The following is a 25,619-nucleotide window of genomic DNA, read 5'->3' as shown; positions in this document are numbered from 1 at the left end:
GTAAGCTTGTGACCAGTAGTAAAGAATACAATCTTTGTGTAGGCTTGAAAAGGCCATTGGCGTCAGTTGTTAACTTACACATGAAGTGGACTAAAGGAAAATCAATGTCAAACTAGGAGGTTTTAACCGGCTGAGATACATATGATTTACAACCCAAAAACGCCTAGAATATGATCATCGAAGCTATACAAATTTCTCCGACTCCATATATAAACTCAATTGCAAACATAAAAGAATATCTCGCGTGATTTTAAAGCCTAATTCTATGCAAGTACTAGAAAAAGTTTATACTATCTAGTGAAAGGATTATTAGATCTTAGCGGAAACTGCAGACTATTTCAAATGAATCTGTATGAAAGACTGAGACAACAATTTGCGCACAAATAAGAGAACCTAGACAGTGAGGATTGTGAAGATTAATGGTGAAACAGGTGCTTATATGTTGGACCTTAACCAATACTTGCTAGTTAACATCACCGTAACTATTTTTCCCGTCCAAGAACTCTACATTAAGAGGAACATCAGTACTCATACAATATAATTGTACAACGATTTTTCAGTATTATTAATAGATACTTATTTACAGTGCTGCTAATTGATAAGTGGATCTACAGAGGAAACGAATTTTAATTAAACAACATCACCTAATTTGAACATTTGATTCTACAGATGAAATTATTAAAAGCAACAAAGAGACCAGCTAATTTCCAGATGTAGTACTGGCTTATTAGGTAAAAGCGGCTGATTGGTTTATCCTAGTTCATGCCTGGCTTTCAGTACCATAAATGGCTTACGTTACCTCATCACGCTAGCTCCTGAGACTTTTTCTTACTGAAAAGAGTCTAAAGTTTTTACTTCTTGGAAATTTCAGATTCGTCTGTCTTTGCAAACCTTCCGCGGACCCTTGGCTGACTGTCTGCTAAAGCCTTCCTGCAAGCATACTGAAGCAAAACAATGCATGAATTATTTGGGCAGGAAGTTCGCAGATAATGATCCTAGTCTGAGTGTCGAGTGTCCAATACGGGTACTTGAGGTGAACCAAAGAGTACTGAACAGCTATTGTTTTCAAACAAAATATTAAGGTCGTTAAAAAGACTCATAAAATATATTTATTATTACCTTGATTTTCCTGCCAAAGTTCCGCTTTGCCTTCTTAGTCCTGTATCTAGACAGCTTCTCCTTGCGAATTTCACTGGAAAACTTCCCCCATATCTGAGGTTGTCCAATTGGTGACTGGATGATGCTCACTTTTCCATTTCCAGGAGTCTGTCATAAAAACTCACTATCAATGACCAAGCCCTATCCTGCTGAATGACCAGAGACATCTAAACATTTCTCAGTTTGTAGACTCTCCCCCAAAACAAACATAAATGTATCTACTTCCAGATATTATGTTACAGTATTTCATAAGGAGACAGAGTACAAGAGAATTCGTTTAAGTAGAAACAAGGGAAGTGAAACCGAAGATATCTCAACATCAGAAATTACAACATTTTGTAAGTCATAGTCGATCATTGCTCTGTTAACGGCTTTACTAAAAGATGAGTAGAACTTAATTGATAAATGTTTTAAGGCTTAAAAACCACGGGCACCTAGAACTCAGATTGGTCTAAGAAAAGTTTATTAGATAGAAAGAGGCACATATACAGAAGCTTTGTTATTCTAACAAAACTGACTTTTGTTGGGGTAGAAGCTGCACGAAGGTTAAAACATTACAAAGCATAGATGCGCTTTTAAAACGATAGACGAATTTAAGAAATCTTTTAGAATTTGATTCTCAACTCAATTCTACTCATCTTTCAGTAACATGTATCTCTACAAGACTACAACATTCAACCACTATTGCCTTTTTATTCATGAAACGCATAGGGTTCCTTCGTCATTTATTAAACTCAAGCATGTATCTACGTCTCAATTCAAAACAGGGAAGTGAAAGATGAAGTTTTAACAAAAATAAGTGATTCTGCTCAAGTTTAGGAAATTTGTCTTAGGTATGGTGGGCAAGCAGAACTCCATAAAATATCTATTTTTGTGCGTCTCATACTTTGTTCAAAATTCTGGTCTTAAATCTATTTCAGAAAATAACAACTGTTTTACTCCGATCACTTTTCTTTACCGATGCTTGTAATCAGCTGAGCGCAATGTCCTCAAAAAGAATCTGGAGGATGAATCTATTTAAAAAAGCATAGATATAATTTATATTGGTTTAATCTATCAGTGTTAGACAGATACAGTACACCTCTGCTTTCTTCGAATATATGTTCATTAATAACATGTTTGTACTTTTCTGCCCTTTTCTGTAGCATTTGCTTCATTATGCATATTTTTCAGCACATAGGAACGACGTAGTATCTTTAAACATATAGTTATATTCATCCTAACTCTAAAGAAAAAACATGTAAGAGGTTCCAACGCACACATATGTCAGATAGCTTAAGAGACAAAAGGAGAACATATTAATTTAGAGGGCTAGACAGACAAATATGAAGCAGTAAATAAAGATGACCTTAATGTCCCCTTCACTATATGACCTTCGCATCCCGTAAATAGCACCGAAATCCATTCCTGGAAAGTCCAGATAGTTGTCTCGTACTGAATTCCCGTGTATCCATCCCGTTGAGTTTAGACACTCTGAACTAGCACTTTTAGGTATGTTAATCTGTGAAAGCACCTTCTCCTCTGTAGTAGGAATTTCAACAGTTTCAACAGGAATCTGGATTTGCAGGACCTCAGACAGTGATGTTCCAGTAGCTTCATTTGCCAAGAGATCCTTCTTAAATTCACAAAAAACCTCACTTAGCAGCTGCTCATTCTGCATTAGTTCAATATCAACATCTTCTGCCGTTGAAATCATTGATATGGCAGCTATCATGGGGTGAAGAGCTACCATTGGTTCCTCAATAACAGGTTTCGGTGCATCAAAAAGATCCCCTTCTGCCCCAAGGTCATATTCCAATATGGTGGAGGGCTGCATTTGTTTGCCAATATAAGAAAACAAAATCTACAAATATTATCAACAAATAGAAGCTTCTAAAAGCCGTGTGTTTTTACTCAAACATCTAGCCGAAGACCTTCAAGAGGGGAGGAAGCTGCGGCAGACAAAGTAACTAGATAATCACTAAAAAACATTGAGCAAAAAACATAAAACTATGTTAACTTATCCTAAAATCTCAAAATGTTATGGGAAATGCTTAGTATAATGGTCAAGTCCAAAATCGCTTTTGGATTGAATACATGGATCACAAGGAACCAATCATTTGTGTTAATAATCAACTTCAGTGTTCAAATTATACAGTAATTGAGAGGAGGAGGAGTTCAGATTATAATTAAAACTCTCCGTCACACACAATCCTTAACAACGGAGGAGTATGAGTCTGTCATTCGAAGCTGACTTTAGTTTCCGGATTAAATATCAAGAAAAATGGGAGTAGCATCAATCAAAATCGAGACATCTCCTAGCTTAAGCCATGATACTTTGTCAAGTTATTATTTTTCCTAAAATCTCAATGCGTTTTACATAGTTCGATTAGTTTTGGAACTCTTTTAGCATATATCTATAAAACTTCAAATATCTTAAGAAAATTGAAAATGTTGGTTCATATTTGCTGGAAAGTCCTTGACAATATATGAACCAGAGTTTCCATATTATTGGCTCTGGCTCTGCAACTATGAATACCCCTAGCTCAAATAGCTGGAAATCACATTTCTTTTGTTTTTCAAACCTTTCAAGCAGCCAAAAGTCAGACATAACTCAAAGTGCACAAATTGTACACAAAGAACCCACTTTTCAACAAAAGAAAAATCTGATGCTAACTCTTTTATAAAGATTCCATCCTGTTTACAGAAGTACTCCACCAGTCCAATTATAGCAGCCATGGCATAATAAAATTCAATTGGATAGCCTAACTTTAGCTTTTTTTTTTATTTTATTTCTGGCTAGTGCTGTAAAAAGTGAATCCTCAACTACAAGTTGACATCAGAAAATTGACAAAAATAGAGATCAAAGTAAAGCCCTTTCAGAAAAGAAACAACTATAGTATCTCCTTTCTTGAAAACAACAGGGACGTTAAAGCCTACAACCATTCTATCATATGAACATCATTCTTATATTTCCTTTAGCAAAATTAAGAACAATTGACATGAAAAACTAAAATGGCCTCAAATTTACAAAAAGTGCTCTTACAATTAAAGAAAATAACTAAATTTTGACTTGGTCAAAGCCGGCCTCTTTATTACTACCAAAATTTATGTCTGTATCTTACCCTCTTCGGACCATGCTAGAGTTCGCGTTATTACAAACAAAATCGAAACCAAAACAGTAATAGATAGTCCACAACCTAACTAACAATACAGTTGAAGTTCACAATTTCAACTAACTATTCAACATTTTTAGCAATAACTCACTATAAATTTATAAACAAGGGCCTAATCAAGTAAAACACACACACACACACAAACACAAAGAGAAGTGAAGAAAGTTACCAGTGAATGATGGAGTTTGTGAGAGTGCCAGAAGTCATCAAGAGGTTGGATATCAAAAGCAAAGCTCTGGTAGTGAGGGAAGACAAGTCCAGTTTCAGCATGCATTTCTGCAAAACTACAACACCTAGCTCACCTACTTCAGTTAAGTTTTAGGTCTTGAAGTCCAGTGACGTAATGCAGAGAGAGAGAGAGAGGAGAGAGAGAGAGATGGGGAGAGAATAATAATCAGTGATTGTTGGGTAGTGAGTCTGAAGATCTAAATATATATAAGACTTTAAAAGAGATGAGTGATGATGATATAATAAAAAAGGAATTAATAATAATAATTATTATTATTATGCTACAGTTGCAGGGAAATAAAAACATAGAAAAACGACAAAGTCCACCAGAAATTTTTTAACATCAAATAAAATATTATTACACTGATCACTATCAGTGTCCCCACTATGTTTATCTTATGTACTCGGTCATACTGCATGCTTCATTAGGGCACACCATATATTTATTTATCAAAAAATATTTTATTGTAGAAAAAAATATCCAAATAACATTTACAATATCAGGAAGGTAAAGTGCCATGAAATAAAGCCGTAAATTCGAATTCGGTACATTTAAGTTAAAGTTATATGGAGAAGTCGAATTCGTGACTACCCGAGAGGTAAACACGAGCTCAACCATATAAGCTTAATTTTGAAAAAATGCCCAAAATACATCACTTTCCAGCTTAAGTGTCCAAAATACACACCGGCGGGAAAAATGCCCAAAATACCCACCGAATACGCATGTTACATATGCGTATTCTATTTTTTAAAAAAAATACAAAGAATACGCACTTACAGAATACGCATGTCTCACATGCATATTCTTTGTATTTTTTAAAAAAATATAGAATATGCATGATGGTAATGCGTATTCAGCGAGTATTTTGGGCACTTTTCCCGCCGGTGGGTACTTTGGAGAAATCTCCCCAAATAGTGGGTATTTTGCTTTTTCACCCCTTAATTTTTCAAAAAAATATAGTGAAGGTAAAGATTTCTGGGTCAGACTTATCCGGTAAAACACTGGTTCTTACCGCCGGTCACTGTGTGGTCTCAAAATATCTGGAGAACTGGCAGCATGTACTGCAGTGAAAGCTCTTGTAAAACTAATTGGCAGTACCTCTTATGCTTCGGAATATTCTCACGTTAATTACGAATCTTTCATTTATTTATATTCCCTAATTATCTTATTTCTAAATCAGATAAGGCCTTGATGATATGGCTCATTGTCTCAGTTGATGTCTTGTGATGAACAAAAATTAAATTTATAATCAAGAATTGGACCAAAACTTACATTAAAATTATGAGAAAACAAATTTCACCAAAGAAAATGAAATTAATTACTTAAAATGGCTAAATAATTATATCCTATATTAAAAGGGTCTTGGTGGTATACTAATACTGGTATGATTTGATCATCATGAATAAAATAATAATTTACTCCGGAACAAATAAAGAAAAAACAATGTGAGGAGGGTGATGTGCCTAACAAGTGATGTGCATGTTAAGATAAGAGGGAGAATACATATCTTGATAAACCTAAACTTAATATGAAAAAATGTATAAATATAATATATAAATATATTTAATTATACTTTGAAAATGTCATTAACTCGAAGATTATTTAGAAAAAAATTGTGAATGGGATTTAAATATATTATTTAACAATTTTTACAAGAAATGAAAATTAACTACATATAATATATTTAGAGCGGCTGAAATAGTGTATATATTTTTTTATATATTTATATATAATATGAAATTTCATGAATATATATATATATATATTAATAAAAACAACAAAAGATTAATATTAAAAAACTGTGTATAAATATAACTTTCCAATTATTCCGAATAAATTTTTATAAAAAAATTATAAATTATATGAATAAAACTTCATGCACGGGTATAAAAATAGTACTATTAAACTTTGAAGTCTCAATACCATACTTTGGAAAATTTTCGCAGTGGAACCCGATTTTTGGGATAGATACCTAATTTGATAGGTATTGTGAATATTTTATGCAATATGATAATGTTGTAATAATTCTTTGCTCGTAACAATCACTCCCAACTCGTTAAGAAAGTGTTGGTACAGTGGTTGAGACCTTGTCATTTTTACGGGAAGTCAAAAATTCGAGTACTAACGTGTGTGTTTTTAATAAATTAATAAAAAACAATCGGCCCAACTCAAACTTAAAAATTTTATAATCATATTATGTACCAGCAACACACGAGTAGGAAGTAAATTAGATAGTAAAGAAATGAAAGCCATTGATGAATATAGAATTAAGTTGAAATTTTGTTACATAACATTGTTACCTCACACATTCTCAAACTCAATGGTTTTCTATCAAGAACACTTATACAACTGGAATGACTGACTTGAGTAACTAACTCTATAACAAACTAATATCTGAAATTATATTTGTGACCTCATCATTTAGTGAACTTAACTTGCTATTATACCCTTACTCTATTACTCCTCTTGCAAGCTGATGATGAGATTAATCATCAAGCTTGACAACAGCTGTCTGCACCCCCATTTTGGACATCAAATAGGCATGTTATTTGGAACTTAGCTGTTTGGTAAACATGTCAGCAATTTGTGCATAGGAAGGCACATGATGAGTAACAATTTCACCTGTCTTGACTTTGTCTCGAATGAAACGACAATCTATCTCCACATGTTTATTACATTCACGTAGTATTGGGTTAGCTACAATTGCTAAAGCAGCTTGGTTGTCACAATTCACAACAGTGGGAGGAAAATCATGAAGTCCCATATCCTTTAGCAGAGCAGCCATCCATGTAATCTCACAACTTGCAAAGGCCATTGCCCTGTATTCAGCCTCTGCACTAGAATGAGCAACAACAGTTTGTTTATTAGTTTTCCAAGACAACAGTGATGACCCCAACATAATACAATAATCAGACGTAGACCTTCGAGAAAATGAGCAGCTAGCCCAATCTGAGTCACAATTCACAGTCAATTGAGCTGCAGATTGACTCGCCAATAAGATTCCTTTACTCGTATTTCCAGCTAAATATTTCAACAATCATTTTGCAGCGTTCATGTGTCCAGAAGTTGGTTGTTGCATATACCGAGTGAGAATATGGACATCATACACTATATCTGGTCCGGTAATAGTCAAATAGATCAATTTACCCATTATTTTCTGATAAGCTTGTACATCCTCCAAAGGCTCTCCTATATCAGGTGCCAATTTAATCTGAGTTTCCATTGGCAATTTGCTAGATGCAACATCAGTCATATTATACTCCTTAAGTAAGTCCATCAAATATTTCCTTTGTGATACAAAGAACCCATCTGAAGACTTGTTAATTTCTAGTCCCAAAAAATATCTCACCTCTCCTAGATCTTTCATGTGAAAAGTGGCAGACAACAACTTTTTTAACCAATGAATGACAATCGAAGAGTTACCTTATATAAGTAAATCATCAACATACACCAATGTAACCAGAATTGTCGTTTGAGTAACATTTGTAAACAGACTATAGTCTGCCTTAGATTGAATGAACTCATTCTCCAGTAGACTCTGTGACAATTTACTGAACCAACACCTTGGAGCTTGCTTTAATCCATAGAAACTTTTGACAAGTTTGCACACCAGTCTTTGGCCAATTGCATTTGTCAGAACAGAATTAGTAGTGTATGAAATTGCAATCCTGCTTCCCCATCCAGTATAACCTTGTGGGAACGTCATAAACACTTCCTCGATTAAATCTCCATGTAGAAAAGCATTTGTTACATCCATTTGCAAGGTATCCCTATTCTGTACAACAGCAACTGCAAGCAATGTTCGTACTGTTGCCATTTTTACAACAGGTACAAACGTTTCTCCATAATCTATCCTATGTTGTTGTCTGCATCCCAGAATGACCAGTCTACCTTTAAATCTGTCTCTGGCCCCATTGGACTTGAACTTGGTTTTATGAAGCCATTTGTAACCTATAGCTAGTTTCCCAGGAGGAATATGTGTAATAATCCAAGTACCGTTTCTTTCTAATGCTTTCAATTCAATATTCATAGCATTAACCCAATGAGCACACTTAAAAACTTTCTTATATGATGTGGGGTCAGTATGAGTAGTAACTGTAGTCAAGAAACAACAAAAATCAGATTGTACCTCTTGATTAGTAACAGCTACAGCATTTGGAACATCCGTTTGAGCCATATTAGAGGTATATGATTTGAGCCAAGTTGGAGGTTGTCTGGTCCTTGTAGACCTCCTTACTTGAGTCTCAGATTACGTAGAGTCATCAACTAAATGCAGCTTAGAAGTAGAAGTATCTGATACATCAACATATGTTGAATCTGAAATGTTAATGCTGCCATTTCCAGTCTGAACACCAAACTCTGCAGATTCGGGATCATAATCTAGATCAAACCCATTGTATCTTGGCACTACTGTCTAGTTTGGCATAGATACTGGTAAAGGATTCAAATAAGATGATGCAGATGTGTTGTTGAAAGGAATGATATCCTCTCGGAATGTGACATCTCTTGATACAAACATGGACTTTGTGATTAAATTCAACAATCTAACACCTTTCTAAGTTCGAACATAACCCAAGAAAACACAAGGAATACCACGAGGTTCAAACTTATCAAAATTAACCTTTGGGTTTCTAGAGAAAGCTAAACAACCAAAGGCCTTCAATTCAGTATAATCCGGAACTTTGTTATAAAAGACCTCATCCGGTGATTTGTGTTGTAGAACTGAAAAAGGTAGCATGTTCATAATGTGAACTGATGTTAATACACATTCACCTCAAAATTCATTGCTCAAACCAGATTGAAACTTTAAAACTCTAGCCATCTCCAGAATCTACATGTGCCTTCTCTCAACACGCCCATTCTATTGAAGTTTATATGGTACAGATGTTTGATGTAAAATTCCTTTTTCAGCATAAAACGAATTACAAGCTTGAACCTTAAACTCCAGTGCATTGTCAGTATGCACTATTTTAAGCACACCTTTAAACTGAGTGCCAGCATACGCATAAAATGCCTTTAAACTTTGTAAGAACTCTGATTTAAACTGTAGAAAGTACACCCAAACCATGCGAGAACAATCATCTACCAGAGTCAAGAAATACTTTTATTTTCCCATGATATTTATTCTATATGGACCTTTGTAAGAACTCTGATTTAAACTGTAGAAAGTACACCCAAACTATGCGAGAACAATCCGTTGGGTTCCAAAGGTATAAAACGCAGTAATTAAGGTCATAATAAATACATTTATTGAATGATCAACTGACATAAAGTTTTAAAAGAATAATGTATTGCCTCTAGGGCACCTACACTAACAATCTCCCACTTGCACTAGAGCCAATCACCCATATATCTAATACCCATGGAACTAGTGTGACCATCGTGCTTCTGCTGTGACAAGCCTTTGGTCAGTGGGTCTGCAATGTTATTATTTGTGTGCACTTTACATATGTGTATATCACCCATTTCATTAATCTCTCGAATAAGGTGAAATCTCCTGAGTATATGTTTAGCCCGGGAGTGCGATCTAGGTTCTTTATCCTATGCAATGGCTCCATTATTATCGCAGTATAGATCAATGGGATCTGCGATAGATGGAACCACTCCCAAATCAGGAAATGAACTTTCGAATCCAAACGGCCTCCTTAGCTGCTTCACAAGCTGCAATGTACTCAGCCTCCATTGTAGAATCAGCTACTGTTTCTTGCTTTGAACTCTTCCAGCTTACAGCACCTCCGTTTAGACAAAATACAAAACCAGACTGTGATACAATATCATCTCTGTCTGTTTGGAAACTTGCATCGGTGTAACCTTTTACAACGAGTTTCTCTTCTCCTCCATACACCAAGAATGAATCTTTAGTTCTTTTCAGGTACTTAAGAATATTCTTGACTGTCGTCCAGTGACCTTCACCCGGATTAGACTGGTATCTGCTCGTCATGCTCAAAGCATACGAGACATCTGGGCGAGTACATACCATTGCATACATGATAGATCCAATTGCTGAAGCATATGGAACTTTATTCATGTGGTCCTTCTCATCCAATGATTTCGGACACTGGTCCTTAGAGATCGTTATCCCTTGAGACACGAGGACATAACCCCTTTTTGCATTTTGCATTCCAAAACAATGCAAAACCTTATCAATGTATGTGCTCTAACTTAGACCGATCATCCTTCTAGATCTTTCTCTATAGATCCTCATTCCTAGAATATAAGATGCCTCTCCTAAGTCTTTCATGGAGAAATTGCTCCCTAACCAAGTCTTAACAGCCTTTAGAGAAGGTATGTCATTCCCCATTAGTAGTATATCATCAACATATAGTACTATAAATGCCACATAGCTCCCACTAACCTTCTTGTAAATACACAATTCATCTTCGTTTTGAACAAAGCCATACTCTGTGACTATTTCATCAAAACAGATATTCCATCTCCTAGAGGATTGCTTCAATCCATAAATGGATCGACGCAATTTATATACCTTGCCAGCATTCCTTGGATCGACAAAACCCTCAGGTTGTGTCATGTACACATCCTCTTCAAGGCTTCCATTAAGGAAGGCTTTTTTGACATCCATTTGCCAGATTTCATAATCATGGAATGCTGCAATGGCAAGTAAAATCCTTATAGACTTGACCATAGCCACTGGTGAGAAAGTTTCATCATAGTCAATACCATGAATTTGTTTGAAACCTTTTGCAACCAGCCTAGCTTTATTGGTCTGAACATTTCCATCCATGCCTTTTTTCTTCTTGAAAACCCATTTGCACCCTATGGGCTTTACCCCTTCAGGTGGATCAACCAAAGTCCATACTTGGTTTTCGTACATGGAATCTATCTCGGATTTCATGGCTTCAAGCCATCTCTTAGAGTCTGGACTGTTCATAACATCTTGGTATGTGAGAGGCTCATCTTCATCCATGAGCATCAAATCACCACGTTGAGTCATGAGAAATCCACATCTCTCTCGCTCATGGCGAAATCTACCAGATCTACGAACAACCTGTGTTTGTTGAGCATTATCATTATTCTGCTCTTGTTCCACTTCAGGTTCAATGCTATTTTGCGGTTCTCAATCTTCATCGAGATCTATAGTTCTCCCACTGTTTCTTTTGGAAATAAAATCTCTTTCCATGAAGACAGCATCTCGAGCAATAAACACTTTCTGCTCAAAAGGACTATAAAAATAATACACCTTTGTTTCATTAGGGTATCCCACAAAAATGCACTCTTCGTATTTAGGTTGAAGCTTGTCAGATTCTTGACGTTTCACAAACGCCTTACATCCCCAAACTTTCATAAAGTTCATGCCTGACCGTTTCTCCTTCCATATCTCATATGGAGTCTTTTGAACCTTCTTAGTAGGAACACGGTTAAGTGTGAAAGCCGTTGTTTCTAGAGCGTAACCCCAGAAACTTATTGGAAGATCTGCATGACTCATCATCGATCGCACCATGTCCAACAAGGTACGATTTCTCCTCTCTGAAACTCCATTCCATTGAGGTGTTCCTGGAGGAGTGAGTTGTGATACAATACCACACTCTTTCAAATACTCTCTAAATTCGGTGCTTAAGTATTCACCCCCACGATCGGATCGTAAGATCTTAATACTTGCATCTCCGCCAATTTGCTTCTCTACTTCAACCTTGTATTCTTTAAATTTTTCAAAAGAATCAGATTTGTTCTTCATAAGATATACATATCCATATCTACTGAAATAGTAGCCTCCTCTAGCCATTACACGCATTGGGCCACATACATCACAATGTATTAGCTCCAGACGTTTAGTGGCCCTTTGACCCTTACCAGTTAAAGGGGCTTTAGTCATCTTACCAAGCAAACAAGATTCGCATTCTTGGTATGATTCAAAATTAAACTTATCCAAGTATCAATCCGTATGTAATTTGGATATGTGTTTCTCATTTATGTGGCCTAGACGACAATGCCAGAGGTATGTTTGATTTGAGTCATTCATTTTAAGTCATTTGTTTTCTATATTACAGACAGGATTATCTAAATCAAGAACATATAAACCATTAAATAAACGCACAACACCATAGGTTAAATCATTCAAAGCAAAAGAGCAACTGTTGTTCTTTATTGTAAACAAAAAACCTTTCTTGTCCAAACAAGAAACAGAAATAATGTTTCTGCGAATCGCAGGCACGTAAAAACAGTCTTCTAGCTCTAAAACAAGCCTAGAGGACATAGATAAATAATAAGTCCCTACAGCTAAAGCATCAACTTTTGTTCCATTGCCTACTCATAGGTCCACTTCTCCCTTAGCCAAAGTCCTACTTCTCTGCAGGCCCTGCACATTTATACAAATGTGAGAAGCACATCCAGTATCAAATATCCAAGATGTAGAAATAGACAAATTGACTTCTATAACATAAATACCTGATCCAGAAATCTGAACTGTTTTCATTTTCTTCAGATCCTCCAAGTAAATTGGACAGTTTCTCTTCCAGTGACCAGCTTTCTTACAGTAGTGACATTCACCCTTGGCCACACCACCTTTAGTCTTTAAAGCCTGTTTGGGACCTGATTTTGGCTTGGGTGTAGAATCAGATCCAATCTTCTTCTTACCCTTCCACTTGCCCTTCCCTTTGGCCTTACCTTTATTTCCCACCATCAGTATGGGAGCAGGTTCAGCTGTCTTCATGTTGGTCTCATATGTTCTCAACATATGCAACAATTCAGTAGATGTTTTGTCAAATTCATTCATATTGTAGTTCACAACAAACTGAGTGAATTTGTTGTTCAAAAAATTCATGATTAGGTCAATACTAGTTTCCGGACCAATCGGGAAACCCAAAATTTTAAGGTACTCAATGTAACCAATCATCTTCAGAACATGTGGGCCAACTGGTTCACTTGCCCCTTGTTTGCAATTAAAAAGTGACTTACTCGTGTTGAACCTTTCTTGACGAGTTTGGCTTGCAAACATGCTTTGCAAGTGCTCATTGATAGTATATGCATCCATATGCACATGCTGTCTTTGAAGCTCAGCATTCATAGTTGCCAACATAAGACATGCAACATTATTTGCATCATTCTCATCCCTTGTGCGTGCTGCTCGTTCATCAGCAGTAGCACCCTCAGGAAGGGGGCCTGGAGGAGGAATATCAATGACATGAATCTTGCGCTCCTGCCTGAAGACAATCCTCAAATTCCTCTGCCATTCTAGGAAGTTGTTTCCTCCTGTCAGCTTGTCCTTCTCAAGGACTGAACGTACAGATAGTGTGTTTGTGTTGTTTGCCATTACTCAGTATCTACAATAATAAAAGCGTAAAATAAACATTAGATTGTCTGAGTTAAAATTTTATGTTCATATGATTATGATATATTCATAATTTATCTCCCACTATTGTTTTTATCAAATTAATAGCCCTAACTATTAATTCGGAAAGTATATCCCATAAATCTTTCTAGTGAGCCAAGATCCATATTTCGTCATGTCCTAAGTCAACCACTGGTATCCTTAAAACATGATTATTTAGGTAGACAACAGTTGTCAGTTATATCATATATAATTTTTGGATAATTTGGTGAACAACAATTGATCTTATCTATCTAATAGATTTTTAACCAAACTCTATGCTTCTAAGTTCATAATAGTTGAATATAACCGTTTATATTCACCTTATTATGATGACTCGGTTAAGTTAGACCCAATGATACAACGTCCGAATATAACCGTTTATATTCTTCGCATTTCACCACGATTGATAGGAGTCCCTTGCCACTGACAGCCCTTCCCCTTATCGATCTAGGATTCAATGAGTGTTCATTCATTGGAAAGCATCTGATTAAAACTTAATATTTTTACATAGGGATTTTTAATTTAGAACGATCATGATCCCATCATAAAGAGATTCCCAATTTTTCCTTGAATAAAATACTTCAAATCAATACTCGTCAATGGTTTGATTTCCAGGTAGTGGAGGAGTCACATCGGTCTCGCTTAAAACCCACAGCCTTACAAGTTCTATGAACCCATTGTTGACAAAATCGCCCCATGTCAGAAATAAAGAAAATTTGTATTTTATTCCGTGTTTCATAAACACAAGAATCTCATGATCGTTTGTTGATTTTAAATCTTGAGTCGTTACAGATTTTATCTTGTTTAAAGGCATGGCATGGGTGATGTATCTAATACATACATGCATCATTAATCTAATTAAAAAATGCATTTTCTACTCTACACATGCTATTTATACATCATATGAAAAGTGCGTAAAGTAAACGTGCAATAGTTATGGCTCAATCCTATGTGATCTTTTCAGGCTAATGAAAAGATCAAGGTCTATCTATGGTGTAAAAATAACTATGGCATATGTCTTCTCTATTGCTTCCATTGTCTCCTTGGCCTCCATAAGATGCCTCTGTGTTCCCTTGTCCTTCTTGGATGTTACATTAAGAATTATACTAATGAACTTATAAAAGAACTCGAGTTACATTCGAGATAAAACAACTACAAATACAAAACGACATGCAAGTCGTATTTATTACAAACCAAAAGAATAAACCATTACAACTAAGGTCTTAAGGCCATAACTATGCACCATGCTCAAGTAACCATTAAGGAACATGATAGATCATATAAAGATGACATACTATATATCACTTATCATGATCCAATCAAGAATAATAAATAAGTAAAGCATATGTCATAAGCATAAATTAAAACGAAACCCTAAACACGCGAGCCCCCCGATGGCGGAAATTTTTGCAAAATCAAGTATCAGAATACTAGCAAAACATGTATCAGAATACTGTTCCAGAAGCATGTATCAGTATACACACGACCCATATCCCAGTTACCAAAAACATGTATCAATATACATATTATAAGAGATCGCATACATATGAGTTATGACAGATCTTAAACATACTAGTATCATCATATAGATCATTAACAGATTTATCATATCAATCATATAACATAACTGTTATCATGGCAGACTCATATAACATAACTGTTATCATGGCAGACTCATATAACATAACTGTTATCATGGCAGACTCATCACACATGCATACTTGTAAAAATACAGTAAATACGTAACCAAATCAGCCCCTTATACACGTAGCTCTGATGCCATTGTTGGGTTCTGAAAGCATAAAACGCAGTAATTAAGGTCATAATAAATACATTTATTGAATGATCAACTGACATAAAGATTTAAAAGAATAATATATTGCCTCTAGGGCACCTACACTAACACAATCATCTACTATAGTCAAGAAATACTTGTATTTGCCCATGATATTTATTCTATATGGACCCCAGATGTCTGCATGAACTAGCTCAAACACAGAACCAACATGAGATGAACTAAGATTAAAAGGAAATTTGGTAAATCTTTCCATTGGACATGTTATACACACATGAAAAGGCACTGAACCTATCTATTTTTAACCTCAAGTATGGACAAAATCTTTGAGATGGGAGCATTCCCCAGCCCATTGTGCCAGAATGTATAGTTATCAGGATACTTTACTGTGACACAACTGTTGTACTCCTTATCATCTTCACAAGTCAGGTAATACAATCCACCCTTTAGAATACCAATTTCTTTCACATCTTTTGTTGTAGTATGCAATATCAGGCATTTTTTAGGATATAACATTAGTTGGAAGTTATTGTCTTGGGCCAGTTTGCGTATTAATACCAAATTGTGATTAAAATTTGGCACATACAATACTCCACAAAGCTTCATACCATTGCTCATATAAACATCTCCCATATGAGACACTGCCAATGTGGCTCATGTAGGTAGCTTAACAGTTGGATGAGTGCCAACTTTTTGACATTACTCCGCAAACTTAGAGTTGTAATCATGTGATCAGTGGCTCCAGAGTCAATTATCCACTCCTTTTCTGATTCTGTAGCAACCGCATTACAAACAACCATGCTAGAAAAAGGACTATCATGCTCAGTGTCTTCTTCCTTGGGTATTGGAAAGAGTTTAAGTAGTTATTCAAACTGCTTAGCTAATATCATGACATTACTATCCTTCGTTTCATCCTCCCGAACCACAACATTATTCACCATCCTCTTATTTCCAGAATTTCTGTTCCCTAAGTTGCCCTGCCATTTACCAGCACCACTACTTGCACTCTTATTAGGAACAAATTTCTTATTCTTGTTATGCCAATTTGGATACCCAATAATAGTCCAACAATTTGCCTTAGTATGACCTTTTCCACCACATTCAGAACATCTTTGGCCTTACTATACATTGCAGCAATTTCATGACCAGCATCTTGCAATTTCAATGTGTGTCTTTGAGATTCTTCTTGCTGAACTAAAGAACACGACAATTTTACACTAGGTAACACATGCATCATCAAGATTTGACTTCTCTGGTGTGCATAAACATCATCTAATTCGTTCAAGAATTGAAACAACCTAGCTTCTTGCTTATGCACATCTAATGCCTTAAGTAATGCTTCAATTTCAGCAGTAATCACAGTAATTGTAGGCAATGAATTCATATTATCCAACTCTTCCCAAATAGAAGTTAGAGCAGTATAATATTCCACCAGTGTCATTCCTTATTCAATTTATACTTACGAGATCCATTAACTTGAAATCTACTTTCTAATGATTTCCCCACTTCACTTGCAGCATTAATGAACAATATTGAATTTCTTAATCGAATCAGAGATATGGTTATGCAACCAAGAAATTACCATATTGTTGCACGTATCCCACTGTATTGCATCTGTTGCATATGTTGTGCTTCGTTTCTCATCTCATGTGACAGACCTTAGTTTTAGCTTTGAAAACGGCTGAATCTCCATTGATCGCTTCCAGGTGCGATAATCATCAGCTCCTTACAATTTCATCACATTAATTGACATTGGTCCATCACTTAGATGCAAGAACAACGGATTTTACAAATCCGTGAACGTAAATCTGCTACTCGACGCCATTGATACGCTGTAAAGTTTCAATTAAGCTTCGTTTCTACAGTAATTCAATTGTATTCTTCAAAGAATGTTTATGCACTCAATCTGTTTGACGATATGCACCGATTACTCGCTCGATCTATTTATTCTATCAAAAACAGCTTTGATACCATAAAGAAATGAAAGTCATTGATGAATATAGAACTAAGCTGAAATTTTGTTACATATCATTGTTACATCACATTCTGAAACTCAATAATTTTCTATCAAGCACATTTATACAACCGAAATAACTGACTCGAATAACTAACTCTGTAACAAACTAATATCTGAAATTACATTCGTGACCTCAACATTTAGTGAACTTAACTTCCTATTATACCCTAATAAGACCTTATTAGATAGAGGGGCTGTATTTACAAACTGAGTCCGACAAATAACATCATAAAAGAGTCCCGAATGACTAGCTAGTACTTTTCTCTCATTGGAAACATACTAGAAACAATCATATTGACCTGTGAAAAAAAGTAACCAGGACAAAAATAATTGAATCTTATCAATTATCACACTTGTACAGGACTACTGGTGAAACCTAACCCTCACTCAAAATTATTCAGGAAAAAAACAAATTGAAAATGCAAATCCACTTTATGAGGCTGGGTTTTCACCGCATTGACCGTTGAGCTCAACTATTTGTTTTTTAAAAATGTGATATTGTATTTGTAAATTTGGGGTTTGTCATATCCGTGTCCCGTCCTTTTACAAAAATGCATAATATTTTTGCTATAAAAAATATATTCCACCAAAATTCGAAATACCTAACCTTGTTATCGAATTTTTAGATAATTAATGATCATGTTCGAAAGTTTTCGGTTTGGGAAGAAATTATATTATTAAATCAAATTACAGTTTTGACGATTTTTTTTTTAATATTAATGCTTATATAATAGTTAGCAGATTGAAATAGCGATTTGGAGCTAAATAATATGCATACAAAATATTTGAGTTCAATTCGATAGTAAAAATAGTTGTTTACTCGTTTAATTAGTACTAAATTCATTGCCGCTAATTGCCAAACAGATAAAAAATTTGGTATCACTATCTAAGAATATCTTTTAAAAAAACCAAAATGTGAAATCATATTACTTATAAATTATAATATGTGAATGGACCAGGAATCTGAATCTATACGACTAAACATGTGGTTTGGCTGTGAATGTTGGTGGGGCATAAAGACTGCAGAGTGCAGTACAGTGCAGTACAGAAGCAGTAAATAGAAAATCAGAAGCAAGTTGTTGGCAACTATAAAGTTTTGTTATTCTGTGCCAACTTGCATCATGCATGTGAATCAATTACTATAGTACCCTTCACCATATTTATGTCTTCGATATTTTCAGTTACGTAAATTAAAAAAAGATTTTTTTTTTTTATCAAAAGTACTAATTTTTCTATTTTTTTGTGATTTTACTATCTTCTAATTTTTTTTATAAAAATACAGAATAAACATAAACCAACCAAAATCAACTAGATATGCAACTAGTTGAATAAAGTTTTTTTGATTGATTTGAGATTGCATGCAGTTGCAGAAACTCGTCAAAAGTTGCATGCAGTTGCCAAAAAATCGTATTTTTGCATTTTTTTTTTGAAAAATAGCATTTTCGTAAATTAAAATGTATTTTTGCAATTTTTTTAAAAAATGACAGTATTTTTGCAAAAATGTTTTTAGACTTGGGTATTTTTCAAAAAAACAAAAAAAAACAGGTTTTCTGATTTGTCACAAATCTATACTATTATATTAAAGACGAAATATTAAAATTGGTTGTTGGTTGTTGGTCGTTCGATTATATTTAAAATAGGACAAAAAATATTATATTTAAAACAAGATACCTAAAATTACTCGCCTATCAATTCTATTATATTTAAAATTGGACGCTTATATTATAACACTTAATATTATATTTAAAATAAGACACCTAAAATTAATCGCCTATCAATTCTATTATATTTAAAATAGGACACTTATATTATATTCTTATCTATCCTGTTATATTAAAAACGAAATATTGAAAATTTGGTTGTCGGTTGTTGACCGTTAGATTTATTCTTAAAAATTAGTATTGTTTACGAGGTATAAGTTTCGAATCCTGCCGGGAACATATTAAAATCATAAAAATAATTAGTATTTTTTAGGAGGTATAATCAAAATTAAAATTTACAATATATATGATAAAAACAACCATGCATCGCATGGGTTATATATTTGTATATATTAATCGTGAAATTTTATAAATTTAGGTTATTTTAATTGAAGGAGTTTTTATGTATACATGATGTCCACTATTATCGATAAATATGAATCAATAAAAATGAAATAAACTTATAAAATCACGCGTTTAGTAGGGGATGGAGGCGTCCTGGTAAAATTCATAAAAGAAATAAACTTAGTGCCCGTTCGAAAAATTTTAAAATAAGTAATTTATGGCTTAAAATTAATAAGTAACTTATAAGTTATAAGTAAATGAAAATTTATAAGTTATAAAAGCGTTTGGATAATTTTACTTATAAGTCAGAATTTATTTTACTTAAATAAATTAAAATAAAATATTCTAAATATAATTATCTTAATTCTTGAATTTTAAGTGATATTTACATTTAATGATATATATTTTAAAACTAAAGCTAATAAAAAAACGAAAAATCAAAATAAGTTGGAAAAAAGGACTTCGTTACCAACATTCAACTTATCGGCTTATAAATTATAAATTTAATGTATAAGTTGAGTCAACAAACACTCGTCGATAAGTTATTGCGGGCTTATAAGTCATAAGCTAAATTATTACCGACTTACTCCCTCTGTCCCATTGAATTCTATACGTTACTTTTTGGCATGCTTTTCAATGCTCATTTAAAACATAATTCCACAATATTTTTTTTTAAAAAAAAATTCTGAAAAAAAGTTTCATGTTTAAACTTTTATTCAAAAAAAAAATTTGAAAAAAACATTACGGAACTATATTTTATAGAGGCCTCGAAATACGTACAAATAGTAAACGTATAGAAATAAACGGGACGGAGGGAGTATAAGTTATAAGATTACCTGTAAGTGTTTGACAAACCAATCCTTAGGCAAAATTAAGAAAGCAAAAGAAAGAAAGAAACATAAGTGTTTGACAAACCAGCCCTTAGGCAAAAGAAAGAAAGAAACTAGGTGTGTTTTTCCTGTTATGGACTGTGTAGTGACGTAGTTTAAATAGTGAAAACCTAATAAAACATTCACTTTCACAAGCATCATATCAATAAGTTAGGTTGGTTCAACAGGTCACATAGTTGTTGAGTTTGAGGGAATCTTGAGGAGTATTGTTTACTCTTTACACTTTTTATGTTGGATGGAGTTGACACTATTATTTTCATCCCTTTAGCCAAGTAGTTATTGACATTTGACGCGGTTATTTTCTTATATTCCCCGTTTCACCACACTTTCGACAGACTCTTCGTCTTAACAAATTGAATTTTTCGCTCATCTAACATGTCCTATCAATGGAAAGACTTGTCAGCCGCAGACAGGTAATTAGAAGAAAATGGGTTAAGTGGGTAGAATTATAAAATTAATAAAATAAAAATGTATGTACTTCGTCTGTTTTATTAATTTATATACGTAGAAGATGTTTCACGAATGTTAAGAAAAAATATAATTTAGTGAAAAAAGTGGATAAAGTGATACGAACCAATTAATATTTTGATGTATAAAATTATTGTATGGTAAGAAAATAGTGGTCATAGATAAATGTAGTTATTTTTTATATTAAAATTTTTTACTATTTTTGGAACGTATATAACTGAGAGGAATGTCCCAAAAAGAAAACTATATATAGATTTGAAAGGAACAGAGAAACTACTATTTTAATAAATGTTAAGAAATAACTGGATGTTCAGGAAAAAAAAGAAGTGTTACCAAACGAACAAAACAGAGGGTGCAATAAATGTGGGATAGTTAGGTTCATGAGTCCAATAAATTAAAACTAAAATTTTAATTTATATACTAATATGATTAGCCTGTTTCGCAAATCTAATAAGTCAGTTTAATGACTTTTAAGTACCGTAACAACTCAACTTATAAGCTGATAAGTTGAATGTTAGTAACGACGTACTTTTTTTCAACTTATTTTTTATTTTTTTATTAATTTTAGTTTTAAAAAATACTTTTTAAATGTTAATTAAACTTAAAAGATAAGAATTAAGATAATCATATTTAAAAATTATTTATTTTAGTTCATCTAATTAAATATAATTCTGAATTATAAATAAAATTATTCAAACACTTATATAACTTATAAGTATTCATAAACTTATCACTTATAAATCATTTATTCAGTTTAAGTCATAAATTACTTATTTTAAGATTTCCCGAACGGTCACGATAATATTTACCTTTCATAAATCGCTGTTAGGAGAATAACATCAACTTGATCCAAGAGTAAAGTGCGATTTTTTTTTTATTTTAAGCCAAAGTATACATACATACACTCCTAAAAGGGCGAGTTAATTAGGAAAGAATATGCTGCACAACTCTGGGGACATGAACAAACTAGTACTGATATTGTCCCCGGTGTCTTTGGAATGTGCATGCACTCTGAGATGCTTTTGGACTGTATATGTATAATGGGGTAATATTATTGATATTTTTCAAGCCTTTAAGTTTCTCCAATCGTATGAAAGTAGCATATAATTGGAATGTTCCAACAGTAATTAGATCATTGTAAGGTAAACTTCATTAGTACTGTTTTTTTTAATATGGCAGTGCTGTTGTGGGGTGTGGTAGTCACTTTCGCGTTTAATTTTTTTAATTGGACTTATCTATTTATTTTAACAAATTTTTGAATGAGCGAGAATTTGAGCCGAAATTGTAAAAATTTCAAACTTACGAGGGCAATTTAAGATGAATATTCCACACACTTTTTTATGTCACCTCTAAGGTGAAATATGTCAGACCCGTCTCAATTAATTTGAAGAACTTGAACTGAATAAAAATTTTGAGATCCCATAGAAGTGAAAAAACACACAAAAGGTAATCGTTTAAAATTTATTAAAAATAAATTATAAACTACACATTAAAAATTGATTGCAGGATATATTAAGTGTCTCGAAGGTATGATGTACTAAAATGTACTCCCTCAGTCTCCGGTCAATTATTATTGTTTCTAAAATAGCGTATTCTGCGTATTTTGAGATGAATATAAAGTATAGTTCTAATTTTTTTTTAAATAATTTTTTTTCTAATAAAAATAGAATGTTTAAACTTTTATTCAAAAAAAAAATTTTAAAAAATATAAAACTATACGTTCTATTCATCTTAAAATATGCGCCGAACACATCCTTAAAAACGATAACAATTTGGAGGGAGAGGAAAGTATATGTAATTTTCATAATTTTGGGGCTGTTTTAAATTGGCCTCCTTGTACATCTTAATCGATGCTATGCGGCCAACACTTCGATGAGTTACTCCCGTTTGATTTATTGGCCACTCTTATTTATTTATATACAATTGACATTTTAAAAGCATAATTAAATTAAATTCTGACAAAGAAAAGCATAATAAATTTATAAAATCTGATGTTTACATAGGGGCATCTCAAGTTGATGCAGAATTTAATTTGACATTCGCGGATTAAATTTCATGACAGAGATAAAAAGCGCACTTTAGACTAACAGTAAAGTTTGGGATTTATGAATGTGAAGACGTATGATCGATATTCGGGACTCGTGTAGAAGAAATAATCACTTTCGAAAATTTGAAATCTCGGTTTAATATATGAAGTAGCAAAATTTATGATTTGACATACTCACGCGTTATTTATGGGATGTTAAGTAGTATAAAATTTTGTTCGATCAGATCTTATTTTTTTATTTTAAAATTTTGATATGATTGATTACTTAACATGGTATTAAAATTCAATTTAGGGAAGTGCTCGGGTTCGAATAGTACTGTTGAATATATTTGTTGTTGTCATTCGAAATTAAAAATATCATACGACTGAGAGAAAGTTTTAAAAGAGTATAAGATTTTATTCGGACTTTACTCCGACACCTTCAAATTATAGAGTAAATAATATAAAACTCTGTTTATAGAGCGACTCGGGTTCAAATTCTCTCGTCCCAATTTATTTAATTTAAATTTTAGAATGTGATAACTCAATTTAGGAAGGGACTCGGATTCAAATATTCTCAACCTCATTTATTTATTTATTTTAAATTTTTGTTATTAGTAAGAATATTGGTATTAGTTAGAGCACCGCAGCACACTCTTAGCTAACTCTTTATAAATAATACTATCTCCGCCCCTCTCAATTTTTTAGATTGAGAGACGAGGACTCGGCACACACTTTAATGCTCTTATCAAATGTAGATGTATAATTTTTTTTTAAATTTTTTTTTTCTAAATAATAACATAATGTTCAAACTTTTATACAAAAAAAAAAAATTTTAAAAATAAATTACAAAAATATACTTTATAGTTGCCTTAAAATGCATATCAAGCATGCGAAAAAAACTTTAAAGAAATGAGAGGGACGGAGGTAGTATAAATTATTGGCTCTTGGTAATTTTATATGTCTATCATGTCCAATAATTCTCTTTAAATTAACTTCTTAATCTATTTTTAATTAATAAAAACATTTTGAATTCAAAAAACAAAAGTAAGTGAAAATAGAATGATAGTTTTTTTAAGAATATATAATACAATGATAGTTAAAAGTGAAATTTTGGTTCTTAAAATAGGGTAGAGAGGTTAAACTATTAAAGTTAAGAGTGGATTTAAATAATTTATTGGAGCAAAATTTTAATTCTCACTCCTCTTAGAGTTAAGAGTTGAATAAAAAGTGTATTGAAAATGCTTTTATATTTGTTATTTTTAATTATATGGGAACATATAATACGAATTAAGGAAAATATTAAAAAATTTAAAATTATGTTAAAAACTTCCTCTAACATCTTAAAATTTTAAACGAAGAGATTACTACCGGGCACTAGTAGCCGCAACCAAAAATGTATTTTTTTTACTGATTTCTAATCAAAAGTCGGAGTGGGATTTTTTTTTACTAATTTTCGGATTCTGCCTAGAATTGAAACCTACATTTGTCCCTTGCGCTCTTCTCGGTTTAAATGTTTATATTAATATAACATTGAGCAGTATTCAAAAAAATTCTATTTTTTTTTCAAAATAATATATATCAATTTTTAATTTGTTAGATTTATATCAACATAGTAGGGGTCCATTTCATTTATGAGTGAATATCTGATAGTATACTGATAAATTATCTTTCAAAAACGATTTCGGTTACGAATTTTGAGATTTTAACATTTCTCTATAGTATTTCCCTACTTATATTTATTGTTATTTTTATTATAACGCAAGTAAGAAAAATTATAATAAATGTAAAATAAGAACAAAAATATGCAGATGAGTAATTTTTTATTGATTTTGAAGATATTTACATATTCAAAACATATAGTAACAATCTTGATGTTCAAAAATAGCTGAAATCTTATTTTAACTGCATATATGTATAATGTTACATATCTTAAAAACGATCCAAAAAATATTTTGATGATTTATGGCCTGATGTTATTTGTGAGTTTCATAACATATCTGAGCTGTCCATAGTATTTATTCCGTTTGTCCATTACAAGTGTTTTTTGATAATTGAATTGTTATTTCAAAATAAGTGAGTTTTCTTGTTTTTCTACATTTTTTACAATTAAATTTCAATTTTATCCTTATTAAATGCAGTTTATATTTTTTGTACAAGACTATACTATAAAATGTAATAGGAATATTTGCATTTAATGGGACGGAGGGTGTATTAGAGAATCTCCAACAATATAAAAATTCTTAGCTAAAAATCATTAATAAATACTATAAATAAAAAATATAGTGATTATGTAAAAAATAAATCCATCTTACATTCCCCATATCTATAAATATAACCCATTGCAAGAAATATGTAAAAAAAATTCTAATCATTTATTATCATATTGAAGTAATATATTCTATTTATAACAACATAAATTTTAATAACATATTATTTTTAAAATATAGCTTATTACTATATCAATACCATCAAAGTACAATGTTTTACAAGATTAACAAATTTTAC

At 32.8% G+C, this 25,619-nt stretch overlaps 1 protein-coding gene across 1 annotated transcript; it reads right to left on the bottom strand.

Annotated features, from left to right (window-relative positions):
- Nucleotides 1–509: 509 nt before the first annotated feature.
- On the bottom strand, nucleotides 510–4,729 carry LOC141721590 (uncharacterized). Its single transcript, XM_074524565.1, has 4 exons — nucleotides 4,483–4,729; nucleotides 2,507–2,968; nucleotides 1,120–1,266; nucleotides 510–941 (listed from the first exon to the last, which is right to left on the bottom strand). The coding sequence occupies exons 1-4, from the start codon at nucleotides 4,585–4,587 to the stop codon at nucleotides 852–854; spliced, it is 804 nt and encodes a 267-aa protein (XP_074380666.1). The 5' UTR covers nucleotides 4,588–4,729; the 3' UTR covers nucleotides 510–851.
- Between the last annotated feature and the right edge of the window lie 20,890 nt (nucleotides 4,730–25,619).

The sequence above is a fragment of the Apium graveolens genome, chromosome 4 (genome assembly GCF_009905375.1).
Source record: "Apium graveolens cultivar Ventura chromosome 4, ASM990537v1, whole genome shotgun sequence".
Lineage (NCBI taxonomy): Eukaryota > Viridiplantae > Streptophyta > Magnoliopsida > Apiales > Apiaceae > Apium > Apium graveolens.
The sequence above is the reverse complement of the archived record's forward strand: the minus strand, read 5'-3'. Positions and strand labels throughout refer to the sequence as shown.

Bases quoted from the DNA above. Each gene is read 5' to 3' on its own strand.
- LOC141721590 (XM_074524565.1), bottom strand. From the start codon at position 4,587: ATGCATGCTGAAACTGGACTTGTCTTCCCTCACTACCAGAGCTTTGCT. The intron at 2,969-4,482 runs GTAACTTTCTTC...AAACAAATGCAG, and splicing joins ACAAACTCCATCATTCACTG to CCCTCCACCATATTGGAATA. The intron at 942-1,119 runs GTAATAATAAAT...GTTTTGCTTCAG, and splicing joins ACTTTGGCAGGAAAATCAAG to TATGCTTGCAGGAAGGCTTT.